At 33.1% G+C, this 19010-nt stretch overlaps 1 protein-coding gene across 1 annotated transcript; it reads left to right on the top strand.

Moving 5' to 3' along the window:
• Positions 1–4661: 4661 nt before the first annotated feature.
• LOC114412350 (protein BIG GRAIN 1-like E) lies at positions 4662–6420 on the top strand. Its single transcript, XM_028376197.1, has one exon. The coding sequence runs from the start codon at positions 5100–5102 to the stop codon at positions 6144–6146; it is 1047 nt and encodes a 348-aa protein (XP_028231998.1). The 5' UTR covers positions 4662–5099; the 3' UTR covers positions 6147–6420.
• Positions 6421–19010: the final 12590 nt, after the last annotated feature.

Raw genomic sequence — 19010 nt, 5'->3', positions numbered from 1 at the left:
TTTTCTTTTTCTTTTTTTCATATTGCTCAACTAAACATCCTAACTAGTGTTTTGTTATTCGACAAAAACAGGACAAAGGCTTTCAAAATGAATAAAAATAGGGAAAAGAGAGTGTCTAAAACACCTACTACAAAACACACTCAACAAACTCGAGGAAGCTTAACTGCTTAAGCAAATAAGACAGTAAGGTATACCTTACTTGACTAACAAAACACAGAGACAGAGCCCAACGATGTTGGTCTCAAGTAATGAAAGGGAAACCTTCTTTACTTCTTCTCTCAACTCTTTACTACTCAAAGTGTGTTACCAAGTGATTTTCTCCAGTATCTACGTAACCTCTTTTCTAGCATGTATCCTCCAAATTTATAGGCACAAAAGACCTCAAAGACTCTAAAACAAAACTCCCGTGAAGCTCCTCTAAAGTTAATGAAATTCAAAATGTCCTAGTACTCATAAACCACGTTTCCTTTCCTTAGTTTGTTTTGTCTCATTTTTTCTTGGTTTATTTGATTTGGTCATGGAGGATATGCATGAAGATCAAATTTGCAAGAGACTCCGACGACTATACTTTGTGCTGTCAGAAGTTCTTCTTTTTTTCGTGTTGAGGCAGTGCACATACAAGTGCAACAAAAGTCAAAGTGTGCAAATTGGGCTTTCGTTTTCTAGTGCACCCAAAGCTCGAGGAACAACACAACACACCCCGAAACTTGCTTTTTGTCTCAGCTTTTAGCTTGTCCTTTTTCATTTTTATTTTGTTTTCTTTTTCCATTTTTTATTTATATATTTTTATTTTTCTGATTGTAATGGCTGACTTTATTATTATTATTATTATTATTATTATTTTCCTTTGCATTTTTTTAATATTTATGCATTTTCTTCATTTGTTTAGACTTTATTCAATTTTTTCACACAATTTTTTAGTTTTCCCAAACAAAATTGGGTATCTACAGAATGTTAGGATAATTTACTCTAACAAAAAGAATTTAATTATAACTTGTATTTTAGCCTTGTTTATTTTATATAGCCAAAATTTATAATAAATAAATATTTTTAAACACATAAAATATATTTTAGATTTATAATAGTTTTTTATTATAATACAAGGTTATTTTTAACTATTGATATTTTCTCTTAAAAAAGTAATAAAATTCAACTTAGAAGCAAATATGTAAAGGATAAATTAAAAGAAATAAGAGGATAAGAAAAATCTATAAAAACATTCTTGTTGAATAATAAATTATAAAAACATTCTCATTCAAGGTAGCTATTCTAATTTTTTTTATAGAGAAGATAAATGATACACTAAATATGTAAATATCTCTTCTTATATTTTCATCTTATCATACATTGTCATGCATAACAAAATTATTAACTTTTGAAATTATTTTCTATATCTATAAATTAGAATAGTCATCGAACTCGTGAGTTCCACCTTCTTCACTTTCTATCACATGCAATTTCGTTTAAATTCTCTTCTCTCAAGCAAATGTGAACTAGACTATCCCCTAGCCTATGTAAATATTCTTCATTCGAAAAAAAAAATCCTATTTTGTTTTAAAAATCTAGATAGTTATTCTAATTTACAGATATAGAAAATTATTAGAAAAGTTAACGATAGTTGTTGCTAAATTTGTTAATTTTTATAATAATTAACTTAAAAGTTATATCTTAAAATATATTATTAAGTTACATTTACCACTGAATCATCGATCATCCAGGCTTTATATCTGGTCTAAATTAAATCCCATAAAAAATTAACTTGTTTGGTTGAGGTTCAGGAATAATTTTATATCAATCAAAATTAAGCTATTATGATTTATGCTTTTGTGAGATATTTTCTTATTCCACGAAACAAAAAACAACTGCTTTATACTCATCCGTTTTGGAACACCCAAAAATGGCATTTCTCAAGGAATGAAGTGCTCATAATTGAAATTTTCCGGCAAAAGAAGTTAAGGGAAACATAAGGCATATGTCCTATAGTTGATAAGAGCGTATAAATGTGGATTGGAGCAAGCCAGGCTTATAAATATTTTTGCATAACTTTTTGGAGATAGAAAGAAAATAGATATTTTAATAGCAATGACTCTAAAGCTAAAGCGTCATGGACCAAGTGTGAAAAGGCACTATGTATGAAGCTTAGTGTGGCCACGTATATTGCACATCTTAAAAGTTGGAAAAGAAAATCAGTCCTAACTAAGAACATTATTATTCACGCAAGATCCAACTGTGTGACACTCAGTTATACAATGCTCTATGGTTTAGATTTATTGAAGATTGTTATGTTTCAGGTTCCTTGCACATTCTCTTGTACCCAAATATGCAAACCTCTTTCACTTCCTTCCTTATCTTATCTCTATTCCCTTATTATTGAAGGGGTGTTCATATTGGTGGCATCCTATTGGAGAGTACATGCAGGATGGAATTACACTTTGGGCTAAGGTTTAAGAGCAAATTCAAGTTTTTCTAACCCCACCATGTCCCAAAATTCAATAGCAAGCCTTTTATTTGTAGGGTCATGAAATGGACCCTTGTGTGGCACTTGAAGCCCTTGATGGGCCTAAAACTAGTAGAATTCATATAATGTGCTGTTGGATCACTGTTATAAGTCTTAAAAAAGCCTTGATAATATCTGAACCGGGACTTCCACTGGGTCTACAATAAATCTCAAACCCATCAAGAACTCCCCTCTTCAATGATGATTTATGATCCAATGTCGTTTTGGTGAAAAGGTCACTAGAAATCAAACATAGCACATAGCAATAGCATTAAAAGATGAGCAACTCTTGGGGCAACCATGTCCATTAAATATCACTTTAGGAATGCATGGTGCACATTAAAAGAAAGCAACCAAACATGTGTATCTTCCAAGATTGTAGAAATATTTTTCTGTTCAAGATGAGGATGAAGATGATACTAATTAGAGTGGGGCAACATCACCACACACACCTCTTACTATTTGCGTTGGATTTGATCCATTTGCTCTGATTAGGCCATATATGTGGTCATTGTCCAATTAGGTTCACGTTTTTTATTTGATGTAGGCCACTCACTCATAAAACTCAGATATGAGGCACAGAATATAAATCGAATTCAAGTTAGTTAATTGAACATGTATCATGTATGATTTTCTCCTTATGTGTTTTGTGGCCTTGCATTGATCTTCTCCAATAATAGAGTAACAAAATCGGCGTACTATAATAACCTTGGCCTCATGTTTTTTATGCTTAAAGCAAAGAAAATAACCCAGCACATTCCAAAATGCCCGCTACAAGGGGCATCCAATGCACACACAATTTTGGGTACATGTTAAATTTCATAGGTTTCCATGCTTTAACTCGATGTCCTTTCTATGAGTCTTGTTCTCCAGGGTGGCCATAATGATCAAATCTCATGCAAACCAGCCAAGGACGGTGATAGTTACTTATCTTGACTTGATCTATCAAAATATAGTGCTTGCAAGAATCAGAACAACTGGTTTCTAATAACCCTTAGCATGATTTTCATTTAACAGAAAGTGTATGTATGTAACAAAAATGTGCTTTTTCTTCTACTTCAAAACTAGTGGTCAGCTAGGACTCTCTGGCATAACACAAGTGGCATTATCAGTTTTCCATATCTCAATGCTGATATTGTCAAATGGAAGAATAGAAAAAAAAAATTACTTTTGTAGGCGGCACCTTCACAATTGTTGTGGCTACAGAATAAAAGGGGCCCCTTAACTTGCCACATTGATAATTAAGTAGAAAATAAAATTGACTAGACTTAACGATCTTAATGGAACTGTCACCTTCATCTCCCTCGAGTGGCCTTGACTAAATGAACGTTTATACGTACAACAACAATATTTGGTAGTCCATATTATATGGCTTAGATGCATATCCAGTGGTGTGTCTCTTTTGGTTCATATGTTACACGTACTCATGTGATTGTGCTCACACACAAGCCACTGTTGTGACCACTATATGCTCCGACACTAAGAAATGGGCATTGGCTTTGATGGGCCAAAATCATCTCTATTGACTAACATCAGTATCTAGAAAGGATCAAACTAAAGTTGATTATACTAAGTACGCATGTGTTGTGTGTGTGTAGTTCCTAAATTTCTTTCTTTGCAATGAAAAAGGCCTCTCCACTATTTATTATTCTTTGCTCTTTTGGTGGGACTTCTTGATATATCACCTTCCATATATGATATGGTATAATATTATGAAAATTTGTTGAAATTTTTAGTTTTTTTACATTTACATGACAAGACAGTTTTTATGTCCTAATTTGAATAGTATTTTACCTAGTGCTGCTACCATAGATTCTCTATTTGAACCTACCAGTGGTTGGAAATTGAAATATTACTCACCTAATGGACTATATAGACTTTTAATTATCGTGATGGAAAAAGTCATTGTTATGAAAACAGCCTAAAGAGGAGGCAGTGTGATATTACTGGGCCATAGTAAATCTATCATAGTCAAAAGAAATTACTTGCCAAGCAATTACTTTTTTAATTTTGCTATAGAATATGCAGTGACTTTGAAGCCCTCAAAATGATGGTGGGATCTCTACAATAATTATTGCCCTTCTGTATATATAATGATGATATATTTGAGCAAAGAAGGTTAGATTGTGTGTTATGCACATGCTCATGGCCATTGGATTGGATATATATCCATAGCCAACAACCACTTAACAGCAAACTCCCACTCAAACCCATAGAAGCATATAGAATCCAAGGAAACACAGCTCTTTGCTCCCCACAACCCCTAACAAAAACCTCTGGTTTTAACAGCATGAGGAGGATAAAAAGCACTGTTCCCCACTTATATCTTTATTGCTAATGCACATATTCACATCATGTGGACCTCACACAATAACCTCCAAAACTCCCTCATCATATAAAATTATGCCTAGAGTTGTTGATTATCTTAAACTGACCCTCCCCACTACTCTCCATCATTCCAAACCCCCCCTTTCATCTCTTTGCATCCTTAATAATATCCCCCCTTTCTTGTTACATATTGCTATATCCATATTCCACACATACCATTCATTCAACTCTTGTTACATAACTTCATAATACAAGTCCTCAAACTTGCACCACCATGTCCATAGCAGGCCTTATAGACCCAGAAATGAATCACAACAAGTCCTTCCACCGGCGAAACGACTCTGGCGAGCTCGATGTGTTTGAGGCAGCAAGGTACTTCTCAGGATACAGTGAAGTTGTTGGCTACACTAGTGGCTCCACCACCTACACTCAGAAGATCATGAGAGAAGAAAGGCACCATCATGGACAAAGAGCTGCCAGAATCAGCTTAGACATGCCAATGAGAAGCTTGCTCCCCCAACAATTCCATGGCATGGAGAAGCAAATCATCATGAAGGAGAAGAAGAACAAGCAGCCTAGCTCTCCAGGTGGAAGGCTTGCAAGCTTCTTGAACTCTCTCTTCAGCCAATCAGCATCAAAGAAGAAGAAGTCAAAGTCAGGCTCACAATCCATGAAAGATGAAGATGAGAGCCCTGGTGGAAGGAGAAGGAGAAGAAGCAGCATTAGCCATTTCAGAAGCTCAAGCACCGCAGATTCAAAGTCCTTGTACTCCTCCTTGAGTTCAGAGTTTCGAACTCCTCCTTATGTACAAACACCAACAAAGAGCTGCAAGGAATTCAGAACCTTCTCATCAGAAAAAAAGCATGCACTGTCCTTTTCAGCAAAGTACAACAACAACAATGGACAACAAATAAGATCATCAACAACAACCACTTTGCAGAATGAGTTGTTGTGGGATGAGAAGAAAAAGAGGGAACCAACAACAACAACAACAACAACCATGTTAGATGATAATAGCAACCACAAACACTTATCAGAGAAACAAAGGAACAACAACAACAACAAGGGAAATCATGAGTTATTACTTGAGAAAGATAGGATCTTAGTGGACAACAAGTACTCATCAGAAGAGAAGGAAACCACCACTCAATTTAAGAACTTAAATGAGGTTGATGATGGTGCAGAAAGTGATTCAAGTTCTGATCTGTTTGAATTGCAAAACTATGACTTGGGATACTATTCAAGTGGTCTACCTGTCTATGAAACTACCAACATGGATAGCATCAAGAGAGGAGCACCAATTTCCAATGGCCCTCTGTGATTTTGGTGTACAATATTTTTCTTCCTTCTTAATTGGTTATGGTTGAATTAGCATGTTAGAAGCTATGAAAAAGGAAAATCTATTAGATTTTGCTTGTTTCCCGCAGGGTTTCATTTCAACTCCTTTCAATACTTCTTTTTTTCTGTGTGTACAGATTGGAATGTTGGCTTGTCTTATCTAATTTCATGATCTAATGTCCTTTGCTTTAGGACCTTTGTTTTAGAGTGCAAAAACAAAACAAACATAAGTTAATGCCCTCCATTAGTGGCTTCAATTTTTTTGCCGTGATTTTAGGTTTAACGTTAACATGTAATCAAGAGAATAATTATCAAATTCTCTAAACAATCATGTCATGTGCCCCCAGTACCAAATTCATCATCTTGGGATGTTCTTGTGCATACTAAATTTAGGAGCTGATTTTTAGAGAATAAAGTAAGTTAATGATTGATATTAAGTGCACCTGCATAACAAATTTATTTGAATATATATCATCTATTAGTTTTCTCATTTAAGACTGAAATTTCATACTTTTATGATTGTTCATTTAAAGTAGTCAAATTCCTTAATTTATTTTAAAGAAAGTTTTGTAATAATAATTTGAAGAGTGATAACTAATAACTATATGAACCGTGTACTTGTACATGTACCGCGTTCATGATAATTAACTATGACCAAGAGTTTTGTATTGACTTCAATCATCGTGAAAAATTAACCTTCAAAGGAACCTTTTTACCTGCATGCCTTCATTTGATGTGGTTCAAGCGTTCATTTTTTTTATATTGGGAATGGGAGTAAAACACAAATAAATTGGTATAATATATCTCTGTCAAGTCCCGCATGATTCATTTATATCTCATTTATGTGTATACATGGTCCATGGTGGTCATTTGTTAAAGGGTTTTTTTCTTCTTATTTTTTGTTTGTGTGTGTTTGATAGTTTGTTTTCATTTTACAGTAATTCTATATCTTTTTTTTATAATATTTTCTCACTAATTCTCTTAATATTTTATAGAAAAAAGAATGAAAAAGTATATTTAATATCTGAGAAATAAAAATGTTTTAAATCTTTTTTTTCCATTTAATAAGTAAGCAGATTAATAGAAAAATGTTGAAAGAAGATTTTGAATTATTATTTATTTTATGAGATTGTTTTTGGAGAGGAGATCGAGGGGGTTTGATTTTGTAATTCAAAAGTTGCACGGGGGGTTCTGAGTATCTTAGGCAAAGACAATATCTATGTTTAATTATTCCTTTCTCACATTGAGGTGTTCATGCAATGGAAGGTGTTTGATTAGGGGATGAGGAACTTGAAAAGTAAGCAAATGGTGATCTATAGTAATCTCTTATTTCTCTAATCTAAAATATGGATGATTTGACATATTAGTATTACATGTTAAGATGTGTTCCACTAATATTGGCGGATCAATTGAGAGCCCCGGAGAAAAGAGAAACACAAGAGGTAGTCATTATTCCGTACAACCCTTGGTTTTTACATTTCCATCAATCTTAGCTTGCTAATTCAATAATTAGGACCTTGATATGCGTAACGAAAAATGTGTTCAATCAAATCAAATGATCAAACATGGAAAGTCATGGAAATCATATTAATCTAATACATTTAAATTTTCATGGTGTTGGAGACAGAATCAAGACAAACATAACAAATTACCATGCAAAATATTTATCACGCACATCTTTTAAAGGTAAACATAAAATAAAATGCAAGAGAGAGAAATCTTTTGAAACGAGAAACAAAAGTGAGTTCACATTTGCTCAATTTCCTTACCAATTTGCTCATGTTGACCAATTACTGGGTTTTCACTTCATCTGGAGCAGACTGGCCTATTTATACCTCAGCTATATAGTTCCTAGCTTATTATTATGACTACGTTTAAATAAATAATTTAGTTATGTAATTAATTAATAAACTCTTATTATACAAGAATTTAGTCTATAAATTTGATAAAAAAAATATTATTTTTAAGTATTTTTGAAAGAGCTTATTTTGATAAGTTATACCGAGAAACTTATTGAAACAAACTAAATAAAACTAGAGTCATAAACTATATACCTTAGTTTGAATGGAGTTACATGTCTCATATTTAAATTTTATGGATAAAAAAAAAATTCTTACTATAAATAATTCCTACAAAGGATGTACACAATATTTGAATTCTCATAAAGATACTAAATAATTGATTCTTGTCATTCAAAAACTACGATTATAAATAGAGCATTTATCGACAAAAAGATCATCCTAAGATGATCATGATTATTTCTTATGTTTAATGTTTTCGATATCAATTATGTAGTAACAAATCATAACCATTAAAAAATTTCATTCATAATCATCAGTTAAGGATATTCCTCAAAAAGTTAAGGATTGATAATTCTTTTGAAAATTTAAAATATAAAGGATTCAATTTTATACGTACGTAAGGAAAATAATAAAAATTAAAAAGAAGAAGAACCCATTCTCTTTCTTTATCACTTTGGAGCCACACAAGATAAAAATACCATACAGTTTTAAATGACCAATCAAGTTCTCCAAATAAAAAAATTATTTTCATAAACTTAAATAAAGCCTTCCAAATGCCACCTATATTACTTTAAATATATATAAAAAAAAACAACATCTATTAGAAAACAAAAACTGCAATGCCATATGAATTTGGGTTTTCTTTTATTTTTCAACATTAACAAACAAATCGATTTGGATAAATAATAAGTATCTGAGTTGCTTGCTTGCAAACTGAGAATGTGGGGATACAATTTGTGGCCGGGTTGGGTGGGGGTATGATCTAGCATTCTCTTTAATATGGTTTACAGGTGGAGGCTATCAAGGAGTTAAATGATGGACTAATTGGATAGCCTTACGGAAGAATCGTGCAAACAAATTATGCATGGGGAACCAAAGGGGTCAGGGTAACTATCAATGTGGGGTGGAGGGGCCAAACTTTGTTATAATTCAAGTTGAAATGCAATTGTAAAGTTTACTATGTATCCTCAGGCCCTGATGCATTGAAATAGGCTTTAGGGGATAGATTAGAGAGTAAGAGAGAGAATCATGCTCATCTTTTTTTATGGGCAATCGAATCATCCTTTTTTTCTTTTTCTTTTTTTGTTTATTAGCAAAAGTTAAACTAATGAGTGTAAATAAAAAATCAAGGCACCAATCACTTCACTAAATATTTATTTTCAACATGTCATTTTCATTTGTTAACTTTAAATTTAACTGTTTCCTTGTAATCTTTTCATGATACTGGATTTATAAAGAATCATTGTGCTTATTTTCTTTTATTTGTACCCAAGGTCATGATTTGTCTTCCATTATATTCAATTACTTCTACCTTATTAAGCCCCCTATATATATATATATCGTGTGTTTAGCCTTTCCCATTCGTGGTGAATATATAGGATGAGTGATTTGGAGAAAATTCCGATTTTATCAATTAATTAATACACTAGTGTTAGGAGTGATTAGTGACTGAAATAGATCAAAAGGAGAAAGCAGGCCCCAACCAGTAAAGCTATCTTAAAAAAGAGTTTAAGATTAGAAACAATAAAATAAAGGAAAATATGATGAAGTTTTTAATGTATTTCTTCATTTAGTCAAATTAGTATTTTAATATTCTAATTGACTTTGAACCCAAAAAGAGGGTCATTTGGTCACTTGAAAACAAAATTTCAATTTAAAAGCAGTTTATCACTTGAATATTTATAATTTTAGACCACGATTATTCTTTAAATGTAATTCTATTTAAGTCAAGATTTTTTTGAAGGGCTATTCAAGTCAACAATAGTAACACGCAGTTTGGTAAAATAGTTTTTTTAACCTATATTTTTGTTTCATATACAAAACTCGAATCAAAATCTTATAAGAAAAATCAAGTATATGTCGTCATACAAACCAACCATCGATTACTCACTTAAACAATAATTTGAATATATCTCAATCAACTAATTACTTGATTGTTTTTAGTAAAACATATTTTTCTAATGTTAATATATTCTTTTAAAATTCTCTTTGATATCTCAAGCATCTTCTTATTTTAACATTAAAGAAAAATAGAAGATGAAGGATGAATGGAACTTCTTATAATAAAAAATTAAACAATCATTGAAAAATACATATACGCATAATATGATAAAATATTTGTGCAATAAATATCAAGCTTGCTATTTGATTTACTGCAAATGAGAGAGAAAGAGTAGACACTACTGGAAAAGTGGAATTTTAAGTTGGTTATTTTTTACTTTTTAAGACGATTCTGACCTGTCGTAGAAGCGGCCGTCGTAATTGGTCGACGACGTTATTATGATGGTTACTCACCCGTCTTAGAATGGTTTATGTACTAAGACGAGTATTGATCAGAACCCGTCTTTGTATGTATGACATTCTAAGACGATTTTTGTCCTATAACTGCCATAGAAAGCCATACATACTAAGACAGGTTCTGATCAATACTCGTCTTAGTACATAAATCATTCTAAGACGGTTGGATGCATAATCGTCTTAGTATGTATTGTTTCATGTTTAACTGTCTTAGATTGTTAGGCCTTTTAAGACTGTTATAAGCATAATCATCTTAGAATGTTGTTCATTCAAGGACGGTTTTGTACATAACCATCGTAGAATTCCTTTATTTCTAGTTTCGGACGTATTTATTCATATAAATCATACGATGCATTTCATTGATGAAACATATAAGTTGTGAAACTAAAACCGAATTAAGGGTCATTCTGCTATGCAATTTTTATTATTGATAGCTGAAAAAGGTATACAAAGTCATTCATATTTGTATAAATGAAAAACATTTAATCTCTAAAGTGTTTCTTACTTTATTCTACACCGAAGTTGTATATGCCTACAACATTATGGACACCAAGGACAACAGAATATTCCACCTCTTCCACAAACAATAGAATCTTTAAAGTCTTTGTCTTAAGATGATAAACATGTTATCGATTTGATGAAATCCTCTAAGGACACGTCTAAGGTACTGAAGCATCAGTCAGTTGATCACTCTAAATAACATCAGTAGCCACCAACATCAGCAACCACCTGTTAAATCATACAGAAATTTCATATCATAGTAGTAATGCTAGAAAAGGTTATTTTATTGCTCATGGAAAACTAAGACATGTTAGGTTGATGTTTACATACAAAGCATAGCAAGTTAAGTCTTTCACAAGTAGTGTCAAATATTGGTTGGTCATTTCTAAGCAACCTTGATCACAATTTTAGATAACTGGCCAAAACGGGTCAAATTTTATGAAAATTGGGAACGAAAGTTGTAAATGAAACCTTTCCTTATAAAACTTGAGAAGACATGGACGGGTTATTATGTAAATTATCAAAAAGAAGAAACAGGGGAGCTGTCGTAAGGACCAAGGAGGATGTAGTATACCAGAATATATTCATAAGATTCCTCACAGATTTGTAATATGCATTGTAACACCTCAGTTGACAAGGTAAAGCCAACTTCACACATTTTTTCAACAATACCAAGAGCTATGCCCACCTGCATTGAAAAATAAAATGAAAATAATTTAATTAAAATGCAATCATGGTAGAGATAATAAAAGATTTATTTCATAATTTATAAAATAAATAAATAAATAAATTGTACAACAAATCATACACATTGAGATCTATTAATTATAATAGAGAATAGAGTAGCCTAACTCAATCTCAAAAGTTGGCTCAAGCATAAAATTAAGATTAAGGCCAGATATGGTAGGTGCTAGATGAAACTTGGCAACCCATGGCCTTCAATTATTGCTTTTACTTGTTTCCATATTTTTAGAATTCGAAGAGAGAAACTAAAAATGTTCTTGAAATTGCACTATTGTGAATGAGTTTATAAAGAGGAGTATTTGTAGACTTATGACTAATTCCCTTCATACTCTAATGTCTAATTATAAATAATATGTTGTATACAAATGAGACAACATTTAAACATCATCTCTGTAGGCGTAAACAACTGAATTGCTCTCCACATCATAACTGGCCCTAACCGGTTCCCTTCAAAAAGAGATTGGGATAGTATAATTTCCAGACCAATGATTAATCTTTTTCGAATGTCTTCTGCTTCTCTATCCAGTTGAAGATATAGATAACTTGTATGTGAGTGGTAAAAAGGGGATGTGAAATTACTTTCTGAAAAGAGACCAGCCTCTCCACTCTCCAACAATAACGGAATCAACGGAAGAAAATAAATAAAAAAACCAATAGCACTATTGGAGCATGAAGCGGCCTCAAACAATTTTAGATTGTTAAATAAAAAAATTACCAGCCTGAAACAATGAAACCATGATCCAAAGACGTCACCAATTGAATATTGGATTTAGTTTTCAAAACATTACAGTAAACACAGTGTTTGGAAGCTCCAACTATGTTCTTTTCTTATAAGTACAAATTCTTTAGACTAGTCGAGCCTTTAAGTCAATGGACAAGGCAAAGGCTATGATCCTGAAATATTTCCTATCAATTTTGTCAGGATAAATGTCAGTAATAAAAAAGGAAGAAGCAGATACTTGAAAGTTATGATGGGGGGAACTAAAAGAATCAAAGAAAATTTTATTATGTCATAAATTGTTATGATAAAATTTAAGGAGTAATAAACAAATTACTATTTCCATTTGTCCAATTTTAGATTTTGGTTAGGCAAGTGATGGATGTATGGAGTAGGTTTCAGTGTTCTGTAAAGGCTCTTAAGAGATCACTCGATACTCTCGTCTTGTAATCATTTTCCTTCTTGCTTTTTTTGTTCTTATGAACAAGGTTCTTGCAACCAATTGATAACCACAATAGGAGATATAAGGTTGGCTTGATGGTTGGGAATGGGGGCTAAAGGGTGAAGGGAGAAGGGGGAAGGAGAGGTTGCGGGTTCGAATCTCTCTCACTGACATTTCTAAATAAACTAGCAAACTAGCATTTCCCAATCAAAATAAAAATTGATAACCACAATGAGGATTAATAAAACGAGTTATACCTTGTCTTATCCGCAACAATGCAAAAAGAGCTTTTCATATGATGAGGTTCAAGGCAACACTTCCCGTAAAACATGCATATTCTTGACTTTTGGAATAATATCTTCTACCTACCACATTACCAAACAACACACATATACTTTAACACCCACAAAAAGCTAAATTTCATAACATACAACTAATTTATGCCAATATTATTCCAAATAACATGAAAAAAAGACCAAAATACCTTGCAGGCATCTGTTGACTATGGTGAACCTTTTATCAACATTTTGTACTTTTGCAATATATAAGCATTAATGCATGATGGTTTAAAACCTCATGGCAGTAGAAAGATTAAAGTTGTTCCAGCTGAAAATAAGGCCACTAGTAAAAAAAAAGATTGGACTTGAGTGCTTGCAATTTGTACACAAATATTATAACATAAAAAAGAAAACCTGAATGTTATAGCCTCTTCTAGCAAAAACTCATGTAACAATGTTTAGAACTCAAGGCGCATCATTCAAAAGTATGGATAAAGTGAGTGATCGAATTCCACTAGTCTGAAGGCATTATCCCACCAACAGTAAGACAGTCACAAGCATGTCATTTAGAAAATTGATGAATATTACATGCTAATGTACAATAAACATAGTAGTGAAGGCACATGAAAGGGAGAATGGTACCTCTCTGATACCATGTTTGAATTTTGGGGATTTAGGTATTAAGGGAGGAAGAAAGATAAAAGAGAATGAAACACTATTTAAATCAAACTCTAAAGGTGAAACATCAAACAAAAAAACACTAATAGAAACTACAAATGAAGATAGTACACGTATATGTACAATGCATTAGAAGGAAACAAGAAAAGGGATACATTTAACGACAATAAGCAACTACAAACCACTTACATCTTCTTCATTGAGGACACCCCAGTGAGCATCAAGTACGTGATTGACTATAAAATCATATGGTGGCTCTATAGAATAAACATCTCCCTTCACACAAGCAAACATGTCAAAAGAACAGGCCATACTATATTTGAATTTACTAATGAGCAAATAAATCAAAGAACAGAAGGGAGGTAAAATATCAAACATGTAATGGAGTGCATTTATGACAACGTTAGCTTCATTCTTTGCAATAGTTATTGATTTGTTCTTCTTTAGCCAATCATTGAAATTCTATAAACAAAATCATTGATGTTAAGAAAGGAGCCAAAGAAAACATAAATCTAACAAGAATATAATCCAAAGCACATGGGACAAACGGTGTTCAGTAGAAAAGACCATTAGTTGTAATATCATTAGGCTTTGAGATATGCACAAGTGTTAAAACCATTTTGCAATAGGTTAAAGAGTAAATAAGATCATACCCCCACAAGTGTATCAGGTTTGGCAACAGGTTTCATATTTTTGCTCCCACAATGGCAAAGCAGGTGTTCTTCCTTTAAGATCTGGATAAGAAGCAGCTGAATACCGAAAAAATGGAGTAGATGCGCCCATCTTTTCCCTTCTTAATGCAATCTAAGTATAGTTACATCATCCAATAATAACGAATTAGTAAACTTTGCACAGCCTTACAATATAATGCTCAACAAAGTGGACAAGATACAAAAGTTAAGGAAATTTGTTGGGTACTCAATTGAACTTTCCAACCTTTCCAATTTTGGCTATCTCTTTAATTCCAAACTTGTTGAAATTTCTTTGAACCGCAGCCATGTTCCTGGGATCTCCAATGACCTATCACATTAGCAGGAAAAATGAACCCAAAATTATGACCTGATTTTATCTCCCAGAATATCTAATGACAAATTGCAAGTAATGATGGCAATGGTTGTGACTAAGTAATAGATAGATAGAAAATAAAATAATCAAAATATGAAAGAAACATTTTCACAAATAAGGTTAAAAATATCTACCTAACTCATATCAACACACTATTTATTCCTGATATTATTTAAAGATGAGCACAATCCTATTTGTGTAAAAATGAAAGACTCTTATTAAGAACAAAACAATAACATAAAAACAACCAATCCAACAAGTCAACCACAATACAGTCATACTCCAACCTTAGTGACCAAATTATACCATTACTATTTATGCAATGAAAGGAAAGAGTATATCAATACATATAGTATATTCCCAAAATGAGTTGTTTACAAGGCACTGTACCACTCTCATAGCACAATTCACCTCCAATAGTAAATAATTATCTTAATGAAACAACAATGATATTTTTCCCCACTTTAGAAGTACAATCCAATTGATTGTGAGTACATATGAATACAGAGCATGCACTAAAACATGGAAATTAAAAATTAAAACATATGCTTATTGTCCAACAATAACCTCAATTGTCACCGAATGTTGTGAGATCTCCACAATCTTAGCTCTGAAGATGTCCACCAACCACTTCAAGTGAGAATATTCCATGTTTAGATACAATGTTCTCAACAGCAAAAGCAGATGTACCATTCTTGTGTTGCATGAGTTTATATTCATGGAATGTAGGACAGTTACTGACCTGACTATTATCCTCAATTCCTGGAACAAAAGGTAACATAAACATATATCATATTTTGTTATAATTACCTGGAAGTATACAACACATGCATGTACAATAGTATGACTTTACCCACCAGCTTCTTTTTATAGCAATAACATATGCCTTTAGTTGTGAATCCGCATAGCAATCGATGAGTTTGCAGCACTGCATATTAGATATTAGTAGGCTGAAATCAAACCTGAAGTAATGAATACCTGTTCCACTTTCAATGATGTAGCATGACCGAATAATATTTTAAAATGACAACCTGTCCAATCAGATCTCCTTCAACTTTATGAACCTTATGCACTGTCACAAGACACCTTCATACTTGGCTGTGATGAATGGCTACCATAGCTAATGTATTTGCAATGGAGCCAGAATTGTAAATGAATCACTTCCAAAGTTTTGCTTAAGTGAAGCTAAAAGACTAAAGCAACATAAGTCATTTTGATCTTACCATAAATTATTGTCAACATGTTCTTCAATTATTCCAATGTGCACAGTTCAACCACAACAAAGTAACAAAACTGTAGAGACACAATTGATTTCAAATAACCAAGGAAAATGTCATACCCTTTTCATCTACAAAGTAAAAGGGAATCAATGAACCAATAATGGCATTAATCCTATTAAAATCTATAATTTGTTATAAAATAAAACCAAAAACTCAAACAATTTCAGCATAAACAATGGAAGAAAATTGTGCCTTTCAGCTACACTCTGCTGACAAAACCATGAAGTGGGTTGTTTCCAACCAAAAATGTAAGGTTAAACAAATGTCAATTATTAACCAAAGCGTGTCATGAAAGAAAAAATTACGTCCTATATTTCTATTATTATTTTTAACATCCCTTTTTTCTAATAGCTAAAAAGTATGTTGCCCATTTCTTGTGAAGTGTTGTGATGGCCTCCATGTCTAACGCTAATCCATCAGAAAACCACTACAAAATTAACAACCCATGACATTATTTTTTTTTTAATCAAAGAAATTTTCATTAATCCAAAATCAAGACAAAACAAGGCGATCAAATGATCCAGCCCACAACCAAGAAACAACCTACCTTACTGTAACATCAATAAAGCTATATGTGGTCTAAGCTTAGGACTAGACCACCCTCTATACACTATGTTGTTAATGATTCTTTCTATACAATTCCTATTGTCATCTCTTTGATTGAAACAAGAGTCATTTCTAAAGAGCCAAAGCTCATGCACAGTTTCTGTCAAAGCTAATCTAACAAGTTCAGATTTCCAGCCTTTACCTCCATAGCAATTCAAAATCCAATTTATCTCCTCATTCCAAATTCTTGGAGTATGATGGATACCAAGCCAATGAAGTATTCCAACCCAGAACTTCTTCAACATAAAAAAATCAAAGAATAAATGATCAATGGTTTCAACCTCAGCACAAAAGACACATTGATTATTATTCAACATTTCAAACCGATGCAATCTGGCCTTTGTGGCTAAATTCCCATGACAGATCATCCATAATGTAAAGATTGCACGAGGTCTTGCTCTATTGTGGAGAATTAACTTGGCCCAAACTACATTTGGTGTGTCAGGCAACAGGTTACCATACACTTTCCTCCCAATGAATCTCCCTGATTGCAACATCTCATTCCAAACATTCTGCATGTTCCTAATGTTATCCCTCTGCAAAAGAATTGTTTTAAATATACCCGAGTCTGGTCCCTTGAAAATTCTATGCATCATATCCTCATTTTTCAAATAGTAGACGTGTATCCAACGAACCCATAAATCATCAGTTTTCGCACAAATATTCCAAAGTAATTTCATCATAAACATGCTATTCCAAATCTCTAAATCTAGCACATTCAGACCCCCTTTAACAGTAGATTTGCAAACTTTTTCCCAGGCAATTGGACTCTTTCTATTGATAGTGCTTCCACCTGTCCAGAGAAACAATCTACAAATGGCATTGATTTTGCTAAGCACAGTTTTAGGGAACCAAATACACTGCATCCAGTATGAAGTAATAGCATACATCACACTTTTAATTAACTATAATCTTCCAGCATAACTAAGAAGTCTGGAACTCCAGTGAGTTATCCTACTCACTAATTTATCCACCAAAGGCATATAATGAATAACAGATAGCTTCTTGCTAGTCACTGGGACTCCAAGATATCTAAAGGGGAAAGTCCCCTCCTTATAAGAAGTTAGCTACAGAATTAAGTTCTTGATAGAATCTGATACACTACCAAAATACACCCTACTCTTTGAAGGATTAATCTTCATACCTGTTGAATCCAAAAAGCTCTTGATAGTGATCTGGAGAATCTCCATGGAACCTTGATCTCCTCTAGAGAACAACTGAAGATCATAAGCAAATGTGAGATGAGTGAGCTACAACCTTTCACATCTAGTATGATGATTGAAATCCGGGTTCTTTTGCATTCTGAAAAGCAACCTACTAATTGTTTGTTGAATCTTTTCTCCTTCATTATCAACAATGGTAATTGTTTGAGGAAGCTCTTTTGTAATATCCATTTCAACAAGGATACGCGCATAGGACACTCGCAGTCTATTTGCAGTACACTCATCTGTCATAATGGGATTACCCAGGGCACTCCCAATCTTATTCAAGCTCGTATCACCCCACAATATGATAGGGAGTTGGGGAAGTTTCACCCAAATAGGTAGGGTTTGCAGTAGTTCATCCTTGATCTTAAACCCTAGCCTCCATTCTCGAATCAACAAAGGAATGTTTCTAATCATATACGGACCTCTCAGCAAAACTTCATCACGATCTCTGAACGATTTAAAGTCTAGAATAAAATACCCTTCATCATTGAAATACATGTCCGGCAATTGAACAAAGTTCCAAGATCTAGTCATAAAATTCTTAACAGCACTCATACTTAAATCAGCTCCCATTGCATACAGAATCAAAGAAGATTCCCAGAACTTAACTTCAGATCTGATATCATCGTCTTCAATTAAAACTTCTATTTTCCCATCCATGACTTGGGGGGCTATGAACTTCATTACTCGTCCCTTCGTTGGATTCCTGTTATCCTTTAACACATCAACCCAGAGTTTTCGACCTTCGTCATGAGATTCAGCTTGATTAGGTTTTTCAGGTTCGAATTCCTTAGGAACCTCATCAACTATTTCTTCATCCCGAGCTTCTGGATCTTCATCAAGTGTTTCAATTTCCACAATTTCTTCATTAATCAATCTACTATTGCTGACATTGTGGCTTCGCGAGTCCGAATGATCTACCGGAGAAGAAACCACCGGAGATTTTGGTGTCGGAGGCACCAATTTTTTTTTTGGTGGCCGCCCTCGTCCCATTCAATGATGTTCTTC

This window comes from Glycine soja, chromosome 1, assembly GCF_004193775.1.
Source record: "Glycine soja cultivar W05 chromosome 1, ASM419377v2, whole genome shotgun sequence".
Classification (NCBI taxonomy): domain Eukaryota; kingdom Viridiplantae; phylum Streptophyta; class Magnoliopsida; order Fabales; family Fabaceae; genus Glycine; species Glycine soja.
The sequence above is the reverse complement of the archived record's forward strand: the minus strand, read 5'-3'. Positions and strand labels throughout refer to the sequence as shown.

Bases quoted from the DNA above. Each gene is read 5' to 3' on its own strand.
- LOC114412350 (XM_028376197.1), top strand. From the start codon at position 5,100: ATGTCCATAGCAGGCCTTATAGACCCAGAAATGAATCACAACAAGTCC.